The following is a 17,021-nucleotide window of genomic DNA, read 5'->3' on the forward strand; positions in this document are numbered from 1 at the left end:
TAACCTGTACCATCCTGGAACATCTCCCACCCTCAGACACGTGGTCCACGTTAGGAGTTGTCAATTCATATTCATGATCATTATCATCATTTTAATTGCCAAATCCCAAAAGCATAGGTGGGTAGCAAAAACAAAACACCAGGTTTCAGTTTCCTCCCCCTGGCTCTTTCCTACTCACAAATTTCAGCAGCCCAGTTTTCCAAGGATAGGTGTGGGAGGAAAAAAAAGTGAGGTTTAATTATGTCTGCTGAGTCTCTTAAATTCAGTCTGGGTTTTCTCCCACTCTCAAGCTTCAAAATTTAACATTTAAGTGGGAGGTATCTTTTTGAGGGACTACCACATTCAGAGCTCATACCACCTATCTTAAATTGTGTGCCACTGAGAGTTGAATCTTGGTTGTCCAGTTATCTTTTTCAGTTTAAGGGTTCACTCCTTCTTTTAATAGCATATGTTGCTTAGGGATGACACAGGGCATAAAAAGTCCAGGTAATGTCCTGGGTAACTGCCCACTGCTAGTTACTTTTAGCTATAAAAGTGGCACTATTGCTGTCGAGTCCAAGTCCAGGGTCACCAACACAGCACAATGTACTCACAGACATTGGATAGAACATTGCTTTACTCACACAGAGGAACAGAAAAAGATCAGCTTCAATTGTGGGAGCCAGTCCCCCATGGCCAGCGAGTCACTCCCTGCAGCCGCTGCAGGGATGGTGGGCCGTACATGCCCCTCTCGTGTGGCAGTGGAAGAACCTCATTCACTACCCACTGGGAAGAGATGTAAAGAGTTGGCCGGGTGCCATAAAATGCACACACATTAACAGAGAGACAAAGTTTACTGTGCACCCTGAGCAGGGAAGGAGGCTCCCCAATAAGGAGAATAAAGTGGAAGGAGAGAGGAGCTCTGTTCCCGGACTCCATTATCACGGAATGTTTTGGGCCCAAGCCTTCTGATTAGGTGGCCTGGGTGAGAAGCGCAGGAGCTGCAACAGATCATCCTTCCAACCATGTCTAATTGGGGGTGTTTGGGTAATCCAGATATGTAATAGCCTATATTACTCCACATCTGTGTGCACTGGGACAGCAATGTCATACCCTGAAAAGGTGTCAACTGCAGTCAATGCCCAGTACCCTTGAGAGGGGTAAGGGGCTTAGTCTACTTTCCAGGACAGGCCAGGTTTGGTACCCCTAGCTATGTGCCCATTTTGTTTGGTACTTAACTATGTGGCTGGCACTCTGGGCACATTTGTCAGGCTTCTATGTTCCTCCTTCCTTCCTAATGTTCCAAGATTCCTTATCGTTTACTTTCTGGTTAGAGAATTTCCTTTAGCCATTCTTTTAGAGTAGGTCTGCTGGTGACAAATCCTCTTAGTTTTCCTTCATCTGACAACATCTTGATTTCACTTTCCTTCCTGAAGGATACTGTCACTAGGTATAGAATTCTATGCTGACAGTTGTTTTCTCCCATCACTTGAAAAATTTTGTGGTGCTTCCATCTAACCTCCATGGTTTCTGGTGCAAAATCTGTTGTCTGAATTGCTTCTCTACAGATAATATGTCGTTTTTCTCTAGCTGCTTTCAAAATATTTCATCTTTATTTTTCAGAAGTTTGATTACAAGGTGTATGGACATGAAATTTGGGTTTATCCTGTTGAGTTCTGTACAGCATCCTGAATCTAGAAATTTGTCTTTCACCAAATTTGGGAAGCTCTCCACCATTATTTCTTTTTATACTTTTTTCAGCCCCATGCTTTTTCTCCTCTCCTTCTGGGACTCCAATGATACAAATATTAGATCTTTTGTTATTGTCTCACAGGTCCCTAAGGTTCTGGCAATTTTTCAGACTATTTTCTCCCTGTTGTTCAGACTGGGTAATTTCTATTGTTCCATCTTCAAGTTCACTGATTGTTCCATTTCTTATATTATCTGCTATTGAGCCCATTCAGTGAGTTTTTCAGTTTTATTTCTATTTAGTTTTTTTTTTTTTTTAATATCTTTTACTTCTTTGCTGAGGCTATTTTTTCATTTGTTTCAAGTGTGTTTAATTGCTCACTGGAGCACTTTTATGACGTCTTCTTTAAAATCCTTGTCAGATAACTCCAATATTCATGTAATCTTGGCACTGGCATCTGTTCGTTCCTTTTCTCACTGAAGTTGAGATTTTCCTGGTTCTTGATATAAAAATTTTTTTCTAATTTTATTCTGTTAATTTTGAGTATTATGTTGTGAGATTCTGAATCCTATGTATTTTTTGCAGACAGTTATTTTTTGAGGTGAGGGTGGAAGTTCCACTCCTCTCTGGGCCTCCCTGACACTGGAATGGAAGGTAGGTTGAATGGTAATTAGCACTGTCTTGCGTTGCCTCAACCTCAGTGGAAGTTTCAGGTCCCACTGGGACCCACTGACTCTCTCAGCAAGAAAACCAAAGTGTCCATTAGCACCACCTCACATTGCCTCGTTCTGCCTCTCTGCTGCTGGGTGGGGATGGAATTTCAGTTCCTTGCTCATCTCTTCTGATACCACCTGTCATGGATTGAATTATGTTCCTCCAAAATATGTGTCAACTTCGCTAGGCCGTAATCCCAGTATTGTGCCATTGTCCACCATTTTGTCATCTGATGTGATTTTCCTATGTGTTGTAAATCCTACCTCTAGAATGTCAATGAGGAAGGATTAGAGGCAATGGTTGTTAATGAGGCAGGACTCAATCTACAAGATTTTAATCTACAAGATTTTAAGTCAATCTCTTTTGAGATATAAAAGAGAAAAGTAAGCAGAGAAGACAGGGGACCTTATACCACTGAGAAACAAGAGCCAGGATAATACTGCGACCTGTGGACCCGGGGTCCCTGCGCAGAGAAGCTCCTCAACTGGGGAAGACTGATGACAAGGACCTTCCCTCAAAGCCGACAGAGAAAGCCTTCCCCTGGAGCTGGCACCCTGGATTTGGACTTCTAGCCTCCTAACTGTGAGAGAATAAATTTCTCTTTGTTAAAGCCATCCATTTGTGGTATTTCTGTTGTAGCAGCAGTAGATAACAAAGATACTACCCCAGTGGGGAAAGCAGAAGGCTGGCTTCTCAGTGCTGCTGGGTCAGACCAGATGCCCAGCTCCACATGCAGTTCTGCTGACACTGTGAAGTGAGTGTGCGGCAGGTTTTTGTGTGTCTGTGTGTGTGTGTGTGTTTAGTGGAATGGGGAGGGTATTATCAAAAAAGTTTTCAGGTCTGCTAGGTCATCCTTAGCCGGGTTTTTTGGCTAAGGAGGCCTAAGAAGGTTTTTATTGGGAATTTTTTTAGTCTATGCCTGGTGCTAATTCTGCATTTCAGGCTTCTTCAGTACCACATCTGTGATATATGAGAGACAAAAAGTAACCCAGGGAACTCACCACTGTATTGTTCCTCAAGTCCTGAGGTCCCCAGGGCTTTCTTCTTTCAACATTTTAGAAGCTTTTTATGCTTGTTTGTTGTATAATGGGAAGGTTTTTTTAGTTTTAAGAGGGAGGACTAGTGAGACATGAGAAAGGATAAAAATTAGACAATCATCTCAATAGATGCAGAAAATGTACTTGATATAATCCAACACCCTTCATGATTAAAAAAAAAACAAAAACAAAAAGCAAACTAGGAATAGAAGGGAACTTCTTCAACCTGAAAAAAGTTATCTACGAAAAACCCACATATAACATATTTAACGACTAAAGACACAAAAGTTTTCTCGCTAAGATCAGGAAGAAGATATGCTGGATATGTCCACTCTTGACACATTTATTCAACATTATACGGGAGGTTCTAGCCAGGACAATTAAGCAAGAAAAAGAAATGAAAGACAGCCATATTTGAAAGGAAGAGGTAAAACTATTTGCTGAGAATGTAATACTATATATAGAAAATCCTAAAAAATCAATGAAGGACAAAAAAAAATTAGCGCTAATAAATGAGTTCAGCAAACTTATGGGATACAAATCAGTTTACAAAAATAAATTCTATTTCTCTACACTAAAACCAAACCCGTTGCCATCGAGTCGATTCTGACTCTTAGCAACCCAACAGGACAGAGCAGAACTGTCCCACAGGGTTTCCAAGGAGTGGCTGATAGATTCAAACTGCCAACCTTTTGGTTAGCAGCCAAGCTCTTAAGAGCTGTGCCACCAGGGTTCCAATTATATCAGGAGATTTAATTATCTTACAGCTCTCACCAAATGTGTTATACTCAGAAAAACAAAAAAGCTCTGACTTCTGCATTTTAATCCTATCCTGCCTCATACTTACCAAGCCTGAAACTGGGATCACAAATGTATGGCAGCTTGGAAGTGACTAGTTAGGGAAGGTCTGAAGCAGCATGAAATTTTGAGGACTGATTTCTTGCTCTGGATACTCAAAAATGATGAGGTCATAGAAAACTAGTTTCTTCTGTCTTAATTCAAGCAAGAGTAATTTGTTTCAGGAGATGTATTCAATAACTTATAATGACAAATAAAAATGCCACACATATTGCTGACCATTGTATTTTCTTCTCAGAAGGGCTTCTCAGGACTCTAGGAAGGCTGATGTGTGAACCTATAAAAATACAGCAGGGAAGAAACTTTAAACAGGTAGTCTCAAATAAGCCGTGGAGGGTCACCATAAACCTTCTTCTGCATTCTTACTCTAGCCAATGTTTCTGGAACCCTTCACCATTGTTTCCGGTTAAGGTCTAGTTTTTCGATTTGATATTCTTTCATTTCCTAATTATTTCAAAAAAGCCCCCTCGTGCTTCAGGAAGAACTTAATGTAACTACAAGAAGAAAGAAAATGGGGAGGAGAGGTATCAGCAAAACTCCGTGTAGGAACTGAATCCTAAAAAGTAAACAGAATATAAATAAAGAGGAGAAGATAGGCAGCAATGGATGACTCTGGAACTTTCAGTGTGTGGGTGAATGTGACTGGATTCGATGCTCGAAGTTGAGAGTGGAAGGCAAAAAGAAGAAAACAAAGTGTGGCAGTTGATAAGGCATTCTTGTTTAGATCTCAAGACTCCAATTATAGCATCCAATGATCTCTCCAGTGTGTATCCTCAGATGCCGAATAAGATGTGAGCTACAAATGAAAGCTTTCCCACACCCCGTGCACACATAGGCTTTCTCCTCAGTGTTAATTTTCTGATGCTGAATGTGAACTGCAACAGACAGCTTTCCCATATTCTTCACATCCATAAAGTTTCTCCTCACCATGGTTTCTCTGATGCCAAATAAGGTATGAACTACAACTGTAGGCACTGCCACACTCTGATCATTCACAACGCTTTTCCCTAATGTGAATTATTGCATAAATGCTCCGGTTTTTGCTGAACATGAAGGCTTTCTCACACTGCTTACATTTGTAAGGCTTCTCCCTAGTGTGCGTTCAGGGCACTCACTCTGGGGGAAGGTCCTTGTCTCTTCAGCTTCTGTTCCTGGTTCCTTGGCGATCTCCATGTGGCTTGGCATCACTTTTCCCCCACCTCTGCTTGCCTAATATGCTTTTTTATCTCTTGTAAAGAGATTAACTCAAGACACACTCTAAACTAATCCTGCCTCATTAACAGAAAGCTCATTTCCAAATGGGATTATAACCACAAGCATAGAGGTTAGGATTAAAAATACGTGTCTTGGGGAACACAATTCAATCCATAACAGCAAGTTTATACATGTTTGTATTATGTACAGAAAAAAGACTAGAAGAAAAAACACAAATGTATTATCAATTCTTATATAGGAATGGTGGCATTATGAGTAAAATTATTTTCTTTCTTGTAATGTTTTCTATTTCTTTCAGAATCAGGGTTTTTTTTTTTTTTTTTTTAAGAGAAGAAAAACAGGCAAAGAAGTTAAAATCTATTAACTTCTGCCTCATTTACCTCTATGGACCTGCCTCAATACCATGTTCTCGTAAGTTCCCAGAAGATCCAGGCCCTCTGGCTCTTCCCGTTGCTCCAGTTGAGCCATCACAGCTAGTCTGGGAAATGAAATGCTGTTCAAAGGGGAAGGAAATTGAATATAAAGGCATGTAAACGCAAGCAGAGCTGCTGTCAAGACCTTCTCAGATCTATGTCTAACGGCTGGGGGGTAGTGGATGAGATGCTAAGAGTGATCACAAAAGGCTAGCCCAGATGGAAATGCAAAGGAGTCAAGGAGACTCAGGATTCCACTTCCGATAAAACTGATGGGAGACAGAATCAACCTAAAGGACAATAAATCTTGAGAGGAAGATAGGAAATTTGCATTGCACAAAGGGATTCTGCGAGATACTTTTTGGACACAAGAGAGATAATCTCAGAGAGGGCAGGAAGGTTGCAGAGGACTGAAGTATAGTGAAATGGATTCTACTCATTCCTAGCTGTGTTCAGCTCTCTGCATTCCCTAAGAAAGCAAAAATACCCTGTTTCAGGGCCAATAGAACCTTAAGACTATCCTGAAACCCCTGAAGTTGGAGAATTTGGCCCAAAAGCAACCACTCAGCTGATGATTATCAGAAATCCCTCAGCCTTTGAGACAGGAAGAACCCCAGAAACCCCAAAAAAGAGGATGAATCCCAGGAGTTAGGAGACCTTACCCAAGTAGGCCTCGTTTCCATAATCCTTCTGCATCACATCCCTGTAAAGGACCTCTGGGCAGGGGTCAGACCAGACCTTTCCTTTCTGATGAAGGATACAGCCATGTTCTCAAAGGTCACTGCCTGAAGCAAGAGGTTCCTGCTACTCTAGACACAATCTCACAACTCGAGGCGTTGGTGAGGGTAATTGCATACGTATGGACTGAGTGAACAGTAGTAAAATGGAGAGAAGAAACAGAGAAGACAAAGATTCTGAAAGTCAGGAGGCAGAGGTTAAGTGTTCGTATACTAAGCCAGAGAAACTTCACTGTTGCCTGGGCTCAGGGATTCCAACCCAGTTAAAACTCTGAGCTATTTTATGGATTCAATAGGTATTTGTAGACCAGCCTGGAAAATTAAAATCACATACACGTTATTGTTTCTATGGGGAATAGAGTTCCTAGTTTCAGTAAACCAAACCTATAAATTATACCTATAGTATATCAGAACACGCATCACCCCTTGCCCTGACTGTTGCCTGGGCTCAGGGATTCCAACCTAGTTAAAACTCTGAGCTATTTTATGGATTCAACAGGTATTTGTAGACCAGTCTGGAAAATTAAAATCACATACACTTTATTGTTTCTATGAGAAATAAGAGTTCCTAGTTTCAGTAAACCAAACCTATAAATCACCTTGTAGAAAACAGTCAGGGCAAAGTGTGATGCGTGTTCTGATATATTATAGATATAAACCTGGTACAGTTGTTCTAAAAGTAATTTAAAAATAAGTATCAAGAGTCTTAAAATGAACATAAATTCCTTTGACTAATAATTCCACTTGTAGAAATCTATTCCAAGAAAATAATCATAAGCACAAAAATCTTTGAACAAAGTTGCTCTCTCATTATTTGTATCAGTGAAAACAACCTAAATTTCCAATAATAAGGGGCTGAATGAATATATCACAGTATATTCTATAACAAAATAATCCATGGTCATTTAAAATGATGTTAGGAGAGAATTTTTAATGACATGGGAAAATATAAAGTTAAAAAAAAATTAAACTCTGTTTTTTATTTACATATATCAGCTTTTCTTTTTTTTACCCTTTATAGCATACCATACAGTTCCTATGATAAGCAATTATTGTCATAAGGGGGAAAAAACAACACAACTTTTTTTTCTTTTAATTATAGCCAGATTGAAAGTCAAGACCTTTGTGGATCTATCTTGTCCGGTTCTCAAATCCTTCCATGTTCAGTTTCTCTCTCTCTACCCACTTAAGGGGTGCTTTCTTTTCACCTGGCTCCCTCTATCCAGCCTGGTGCTGGGCCCCAAATTGAAATTAAGAAGCTAGATCAAATATCAGTTATGGCCTCTGACTCCTGGGGAAACCCAAAGATGTCATTGGAGAAAGGAAGGTACCAAGGAAGAAGGTGAGGTTGCCCTACGGAAGCATAGGGAAATCTCAGTAAACACATGGCCAGACATCCTATGGCTCATTTATGGGCTGGGGACCTGCCTACCAACATGCTCCTAAAATTACCCTGTCCAGATACCCTGTTCATCTTTAGCCCCACTTAGAATGCACTCACCTGTTTCCCAAGCTCTTCCTCCTCTTTTGGGGGCGAAAGCAAAGATCAGCCCCCCTTTTCCTACCTGTATCTTTCCTTATGTCCCACTATTCATTGAGAATAATATTTTTCTCCTAATCTCAGATATAACATATGAATACTAGATTAATATTCTTGACACTTTCACTACCTTGCTCAAAAATCTTCAGAGGTTCCCCACTGCCTGTCAAGTAAGGACCATTCTTCAGGTGAATTCTAGGAGCTCCAAAATAGGTATCAAGCCATCTTTCCAGCTGTTTCTTTTATTAATGCCCACACTACTGCACAGCTGTCACAGGATGATGGTGATTGACTGAAAGGTGCCATCAGACTCAGGCTAGAGGTAAAGATCCAGTCTCTGCATGGAGGAGTAGGCCTCCCTGGCCTTCAAATCCCCCAGGAAGGTGCTCTACCATTGAAGATACTGCCTGGATGCCAGTACTTCACAAAGCTTCCCTTGCCGTGCTGGGGGCGGGAGGTGGCATTTACACCCTCCAGACCCCTCCCAACTGCTCTGGAGGCTCTAGTAGCATGGCTGCTTCTGTTTCGGTGAGAACAGCAGCTAACCTTAATATTTTCCTGAGGGCTTGCTGGGAGGTGAACTGAAGGTCAGTTTTCTAGATAGCACCTCAGTTAGCAATCTAGGCTTCAGGCCTGAGTTAACCTGACATGCCAGACACCTGGACTTTTTTCTTCAAGCACATCTCATCAGCCCATTAAAGGCCTCTCTCCATATACTGTTCCCTTTGCCCGAAACGCCTTACCTCTCCATCTGCAACCTGACCTATACATCTTTCCCGTCCATTCCAAATGATTCACTTTTTTCATAAACACCTTTCTGATCCTCTTCTCTTTCCCCTAACAGGATGTACCACCGCTCCGAGAATCCTCTGGCATTTGGCTTCTACCTCTTTTACCATAGTGCTTTTGATACTTAAGTACTTATTTCATTTTCTTTATTGAGCATCAGCTCCTTGAAGAAAGGACCATCTTTTAACCCATTTTGTCTCCCCCATGGTGCCTAAGATAGTACCCTGCATGTGGGAGGCCTAAAATAAGTGATTTATTGATATGAACTATGGAATTGTACACTAGAACTTGTTTCCCTAGTCCTGATTTCTGCCATTTGAGGTTTCTCTAATCCACTTAGCAGTGAATCGTGCACAAATAAACCGGCTGTATTTGACGCTTGCTTCTGTCACTTAATATATGTATACCCATGAGAGAGTTCCTCTCGTCTCTGGGCCCCAATGTTCTCATCTGTGAAATAAGACCAACACTGAATCAGTAATCAGAAAGATGGAATTCCTGAATTATTCCCTCATTCAACAAACATTTACAGAGTACTTACTATGTCCCATGCACTATGCTAGGTCTTAGGATATGGTGATAAACAAGACACAGGCCTTGCTTTTAAGAGGTCTACCAGCCCCAGCTCATACTGGTCATTCCTTAGTGACCTCAAGTTGCTATCTTGAAAATGGCCTAAGGGAGGGGCAGGCATTATTTACACCATGGAAATTGACAAACCCTACATACTAGGGCTTCCCCCGCCCCCACCCAGTGTCAATTTTAAATAATAATAAATGTCTTGAAGAAACTGAAATCGGGTGATGTGCTACAAAGTGACTGAAGGAGAGAAAGCCACTTTACATCATTTGGGTGGTGAGGAAGAGCCTTTCTGGTAAAGGAAATCTGAGCCGAGACCTGAATGACTGGAAGACACCAGTCACGCAAAAAAAGAAAAAACATTTCAGGCAGAAAGAACAGCAAGCGCAAAGGACTTGAGGAGGGCCCTGGGCTAGAAGAGCTCAAGTTCAGAAGCAGACAGACAGGTAACAATCTTGGCTCTGCCACTTGCTAGCTCTGCAACTCTAGGTAAGTCACTAACCTCCTGTAGTCTCAATTTCTGCCTCTGTAAAATGAGGGCATTATGAATTCATAGGGTTGTGTGCATAAAAAGTTAGCATAGCAGCCCCAAGAATATTATTCTTAGAAAGACCTGCTTCCAAGGTCGGCCCCTGACTGGTGTCTCTGAACTTGGCTCTTGGAGCATTCTAAGTCAACAGTTAACTGATAAGGCTAGTTCACTGTATCTACAGTATTTGTGCAAACAATATCATTTAGGTTGAATACTTGCTTTCCTTCTGGGAGTCTGCAATTTTGGTACGTGCTACCCAGTACCTATGTGACCAGCCCCCAGTACAAACAGTGGGCACCACATCTCTAACTGACTTCCCTAAGTAGAGACAATGCACATATGTTGCTGCATTTTCATTGCTGGGGGAAAAATGAGCTCTGCATGATTCCTTACAGGCAGGAGAAAGCATTAGGAAGACCGCACATGAGTTCCTCCAGACTCCAGCTGCTTTGTTTTCCCTTATGATCACTGTATATCTCACTATGTTGTTATGGTGAATCTTAGCCATGACTACAACCACCTGCTGAGTCCCCTGAGTTCTAGGTAATTCCTGAACGTAGCAGTGGTCTTGCAGACCCCACAACACAGGTTGAGGATTAAATGATATAATACATGTATTTAGCATAATACTTGGCTCATGGAAATTCTCAAAATGAGGTAGCTGAGTATGGTGATGATGTTGGTGGTAATGGGGATGGCCAGCACAGAGCCATGAACGGTACAGGTGCTCAATGTCAAGTACTCCAAGTTCCCACCCATCCCTCCATCCTCTCCATCTATATGCCCTTATCTCTCTTAGCCTCCTAGTAAACGCACAGCCCAATACCTTTATAATAGCACCCCAGTGCTGGCAAGTACCTCAAGTTCAGTCTCTTATGAGTCGCAATGGACTCGACGGCAACGGGTTTGGTTTGTTTTTGGCATATGTGATACAGGCTAGGAGGAAGCATACCCCACCTGGGCCCAGGCTGTCAAGAACCCAGTTGCCATGGAGGATTTTCTTCTCCTTCTGGAAAAAAGGAACCTGGAAAGCTAGAACGGAAAGGGAGCCTTAAACAAGCCCAACCGCAAATTAAATAACTAATACCTGATCTAAAGTAAGGGTGAAATAATTTCTGCCCTGTATTTTCATTTCAGTGGCACTGCTGTTGACCGCTGGGGCTGTTCACAGTAGGTGGCAGGCACCGGAGGAGCAGTCAATACCATCCAGAGTTGGACAGAAGTGCAAACAAGACGCAGAAGATTGCCGGTGCACCTGCAATTAGTGCACCTAGAGAGCCTCAATATAGGAACCAGAGCGGGTAAACAGAACCCTCAGGTCGGTGTCCAGTTGCTCCGCCCAAAATTCTGTGCCACTGAGGGAATGAGAATGCCACCGGGCAGAACCAGAGACCCGCCTGAGCCCTGTTTGGACGGGAATTCCACCCACCCTCCTGCTCACCAAGAGACGTGCAAATGAGGTGAGCATGAAAGTACGCCAAAAAATGTTGAAGAACGACCGATATGACGCTCCTGTCCGGCTAATGAGACGAGGCCTCCCAGGGGCGTAGGCCGAAATAGGAGCTTAGCGCAGCATGCGCGCGCTGGCAGCGCCGGCGGTGGCAGGGAAGAAGGCAGCCTCTTCTGCACGTTCTCTCCCAGCCCCAGACCCGCTTACTGACTGCTGGGCCTGCGAAGTCACACACAGCGCCTTTGCTCGGAGCTCTGCAGACACACCGACAGACGGCGCCTCCGCACCACGCCGGAGCCGCCACACCTTCCTACAGCCGCCGTCGCAGAAGCTGCGGAGCCGGAAGCGCGTCATCGCTCTCCGACGCTCGGGCCTGCGTCCTCTCTAGCACGCCCGGAGGCCGCGCTAGGCGTCGTTGGTCTTTCCGGCGTCCCGGCTGGTCACCGTAGCCCCGCCCCTACACTCCAGCCCGCTGGGGCCGGAGACCGGAAGGCTGAGGTGTGCAAGGGATCGCGGGGCTGACCCTGGGTCGCCGGCCTCCGGCCCCTTGGGAGGCCTCAGAGGGCATCTCTGTGAGCCGACCAGCCTCCGCCCGAAAGAGCGCCAACAGTCACTGGTGGCCATTCCAGCCGCCTCACAGTGGCCCCCGTGGGGTGGACCCAGACACGAGGGCGGCTGGACTAGCTGCCGTGGGAGAGAGTCAGTGCAGCGTGATGAGTCAAAGCCGGGCCCACACCCTGTGGAGACTCTTTCCCCTCCTCTGAACCCACCAGCCACTTTGGCTCACAGGGTGGCTGTGCCCCGACCCCGCCATATGCTTGAGCCCTTAGCGCCACCACCGTACCCAATACAAATTGACCTGGCCTTGGCGTCCAGGTCTCGGCTTAATTCCCACCTGGACTCCTCCCCACTCCCACCTTTTCGTGCGCTGCTCCTCTCCGTTAGATCATAAACTCCAGGAGGGCCGGGACCAAGTCCATTTCATTCACAGCTGTATTCCCAGCTCCTAACGAAGTTTCTGGTGCATTGTAGGTGCCCAATAAATATCCGTTGAATGGACAGATGAGGCTGCTCCAAACAGAAAGGGAAGGAAGGGAGGTAGGAGGAATGAATGAAAAATGGCCAGGACAAAGTTTATCTCATAGGATTTGGCCCACAGTTTCTGACTGTGGATTCTGAGGCTGAGGAGAGGAGATGATGCTGAGTACTTGCTATGGTTGGTCTGAGAAATCAGAGAGGGCTTCCTGGAGGCAGAGTGGCTGTTTCAAGCTCCCTGCTAAGATGAACTGCACAAGGAAAAGGGAGCTCACTCAGGCAGGCATGTGGACACGGTATGATTGTCTGAGGAGCCTAAATCCCTGTTTACAGGTCATTGGACAGTTAAAGAGTAACTTGGGCGGGGGGTTCAGAACTGGTTGAATTGAGTCTGATCCTGACCTGTTGCAACACTGGGCTAGGCTGACTGACTGAAGCCTTGGAATCAATGACACAGCTTTCTCCATGGACCTCCTGGCAGGGACCTGGCCTGACACCTTGTAGAAGGCTCCCAGGCAATGATCAGCTCACCTCAATACCCCAAGCCAGGGCAGCTGTCAGAGAAAGTCTCCACTGTGCTCTGGCCTAGTTCCTTATCATAAAATAATAGCGATTGGTTTGAGGTTCCTATCATCTCTGACACTTTATAATACCAGGATTCTTCCCCAGCCAGTTCTTGCTACAGAAAAGTATAGGCAAGCTAGCTGGGCCAGTGGGAGGGCTCCAAGCCAGAGGCTCAGAGTGAGTTCTGTTTCTGTCGCCTCCTCAGCTGGATCCATTCACACTCTGCCCACAGATTGAGTCAGCACCCCCCCCCCCACCACCACCTCAGCCTTCTCAAGTGCGTCTTTCCTTCAGATTAAAAAAAAAAAAACCTGTTGCCATCAAGTCAATTCCGACTCATAGTAACCCTATAGGACAGAGTAGAACTGCCCCACAGAGTTTCCAAGGAGTGGCTGGTGGATTCGAACTGCTGATCTTTTTTGTTAGCAGCTGAGTCCTGAACTACTGCACCATTAGGGCTCCTCCTTTGGATTACCCTTTGCCTTGGAGTCGATTCCGACTGAGAGGGACCTGAAATTCAGCCCTCATATGACGTTGACTGTGTGTACTCTGCGTATGTAGAGCTAGGAGCATACTTGACTTGGACTCAGCCCTGCCGCTCAGCAAGCAGCTTTGTGACCACAAGTGAAGAAAGACTTGGGAAAGAATGAGGAGAAAGGGCACCGGGGAGCCATGGGACCCAGTGGAAGTGGCAGGAGGTATGGGAAAAAGCTTTAGGGGAAGAGTTGGCATATACTGAGCCAGGCACTGTTGTGTTTTGCACGCATTGTCTATTTCTACCTTACAGCAGTACCTGCGAGGCACTATTACTATCCCCACTATTCACAGATAAGGGAACAGAGGCACGGTAAGGTTAAGTAACTTCCCCAGGGTGGCCAACCAAGAAAAGGGCTTGAGTTGGGTCTTTTAAAGATGAGAAAGGACTGGATGTGAAACTTAGTAAGTGCTTGGTATGTTTTTGCTGAATGAGCTAGCAAATAAATGAATAACTGAATGTTTAAGTAAATAAAGTTATGGCTGGTAAGTCATGGGGGAAGAAGTGGGATCAAGGAAGGCTTCGTGGAGAAGGTGCTGGAGCTGAGCCTGAGAAGATCAGAGCAAGGCCTGAAGCTGGTGAGGAGGCTGTGACCAGGCTTCCTCCCAGCCCCTCCTCCTGCTCCTTTCACATAAGAAGGCTCTGGTAAGTGCTAAGTTCAGGACAACATTTTGCTCCCAGGTACGTCTCACTGTGTTATTTGCTGTGATTTGCAGCCACAGGGCAAGGTCTAGGTGGACAGACTTTTCCATCCCCGATTTGTCAAGGCCTTTCAAAACTCTCTTGGTATGAAGAGAGCAGCCAGTGTGTCTGGAGCTTAACTTGGGGAAGCACAGCCATGGTACTCTGGTGTCTCATGCTGGGAGCCCTGTTGGTGGCCATCGTGGGGTACTTCTGCCTGCCAGGGCTATTCTGACAATGCAAGCCCCAGGAACCCCTTCTGGACAAGGGTCCTGTACCCTGGCTGGGCCATGCCATGGCTTTCCGGAAAAATATGTTTGAATTCCTGAAAATCACGTGGGCGAAGCATGGGGATGTGTTCACTGTGTAGCTAGGTGGCCAGTACTTCACCTTTGTCATGGACCCCTTCTCCTTTGGTCCCATCCTCAAGGATGTACAGAAAAAACTGGACTTTGTGGAATATGCCAGAGACCTAGTGCTAAAGATATTTGGATACCAGCCAGTACAGGGAGATTACCGTATGGTACACTCAGCCAGCATCAAGCATCTGATGGAGGCTGGCTTGGAGGATCTCAGTGAAGCCATGCTGGACAGCTTGTCATTGGGAATGCTGGGGCTGAAGGGCTGGAGTCCAGAAGCCAGTTGCTGGTGTGAGGATGGCCTCTTTCACTTCTGCTACAACACCTTGTTCAAAGCCAGCTACCGAAGCTTGTTTGGCTATACAGAGGACAAGGAGCAGGACCTGCTACAGGCAGAGGAGCTATTTGTGGAGTTCCACAAGTTTGACATCCTGGTCCCCAGATCTGTCTACTCCCTGCTGGGGCCCTAGGAGTGGCTAGAAGTGTACCGGCTCCAGCATTTCTTCCATAAGGCGGTCTCTGTGAAACACAACCTGGAGAAGGAGGGCATAAGCAACTGGTTATGCCACATGCTTCAGTTGCTGAGGGAGCAAGAAGTAGCCCTGACCATGCAGGACAAGCTCAACTTCATGATGCCCTGGGCCTCCAGGCAAACACAGAGCCTACCACTTTCTGGGCCCCCTTGTTCCTCCTGAAGCACCCAGAAGCCATGCAGGCTGTGAGGGAGGAAGCCACCAAGGTCCTGGGTTAGGCCAGGCTGGAGGTCAGGCAGTCCTTCACCTGTGACCTCAGTGTCTTGAAATGCACCCCAGTGCTAGACGGCGTGATGGAGGAGCCACTGTGTCTGGGGGCTTCACCCAACCTCGTCAGGATAGTACAGGGTGACCAGAGCCTGAAGATGGCCAATGGGCGGGAGTACCTGCTCTGCCATGGAGACAAAGTGGCTCTCTTCCCCTATCTCTCAGTGCACATGGACCCTGACAGTCACCCCGAGCCCACTGCCTTCAAGTACGATTGCTTCCTCAACCCCAATGGCAGCCAAAAAATGGACTTCTACAAGGGAGGCAAGAAGATTCACTACTACAGCATGCCTTGGAGCTCAGGTGTCTCCATCTGCCCCGGGAGGTACTTCGCCCTCAGTGAAACGAAGCTCTTCATCCTACTCGTGGTCTCATACTTTGACCTGGAGCTGGTGGACCCTGACACAACTGTGCCGCCTGTGGATCCCCAGTGCTGGGGTTTTGGCACCACACAACCCGGCCATGATGTGCACTTCCGCTACTGCCTTCAGCCTGCTGAGTGACCATGACCAAGCCTGCCACAAGCCTAGCCACAGAGGCTCTTGTGGGTTTCCCACCTCCTCCAGCTCTCCCTCTGCAGCCTCAGGCCTCACTAAGCTCCCCTCGCTCTGGTTCTGTGGCACCCCTTCTTCTGTCCTGGTTGTCCTCCTTTCTCTCTAGCCTCCTTCTAGCCATCTCACATGATTATCATTCTCTCTTTAGGACAACTTCTCTCACAGTGGGATCTACAGAATCTTCCTTTTATAGCTGGAGGGGGAATATCTGTGGGCAAATCCATTTGAGAAATGATGTGTGCCTTGAGAAGCCCTGTGGTACAGAAAGCAGTTGAGAGTAACATAGCATTTTTCAAACATTAGCCTCCACCATCCTCTACTCTGCTGTTTTTTTCCCCACAAGCTTATTCCATGACCTGTGGAATCCATGTTCTATAACAGTGTTATCCAATAGAAATACAAGCCATGTGTGTAATTTTAAATTTCCTAGTAGATACATTAAAGAAAGTAAAAAGAAACAGATGAAATTCATTTTTATAATATATTTTATTTAACCCAAAGTATCCCAAATATTAGCATTTCAACATGTAATCAACATAAAAAATATTAATGGCATATTTTTAACCTTCCTTTTGTCATACTGTCATCAAAATCTGGTGTGTACCTTACATTTGCAGCACTTCTCAATTCAGACTAACCACATTCCACAGGATCACCAGCCACATGTGGCTAGTGGCTACCATGTTGGAGAGCAGGTCTAGAGAAATGCTGCCTTTGATGTAGGGGGTATTCAGGGTCCTTCCTTGGTGCCATCCTGATAATTCCACATTTCTGTCCACACCAGCTCTTAACGGGCCCTCTGCTCCACCTCCAACCCTCTGTTCTTTCCAAAAGTGCCTCTGATTATCACTCTTTTACTTTCCTGGCTCTCTATTGCCTCCACACACCAGATATTTAAGTTTCACCATAGTTCAGCCCCAAATTTCTCATTCCAGTACCATTCAACTTGGCCAGCTTTTC

At 45.2% G+C, this 17,021-nt stretch overlaps 1 protein-coding gene across 1 annotated transcript; it reads left to right on the top strand.

Moving 5' to 3' along the window:
* Positions 1 to 13,377: 13,377 nt before the first annotated feature.
* LOC100665029 (5-beta-cholestane-3-alpha,7-alpha-diol 12-alpha-hydroxylase) lies at positions 13,378 to 16,752 on the top strand. The gene is given in 2 exon segments (XM_010590147.3): positions 13,378 to 15,349; positions 15,352 to 16,752. Coding segments are annotated over 2 exon segments (1,503 nt in total). The 5' UTR covers positions 13,378 to 14,505; the 3' UTR covers positions 16,011 to 16,752.
* Positions 16,753 to 17,021: the final 269 nt, after the last annotated feature.

The sequence above is a fragment of the Loxodonta africana genome, chromosome 22 (genome assembly GCF_030014295.1).
Source record: "Loxodonta africana isolate mLoxAfr1 chromosome 22, mLoxAfr1.hap2, whole genome shotgun sequence".
Taxonomy (NCBI): Eukaryota; Metazoa; Chordata; class Mammalia; order Proboscidea; family Elephantidae; genus Loxodonta; species Loxodonta africana.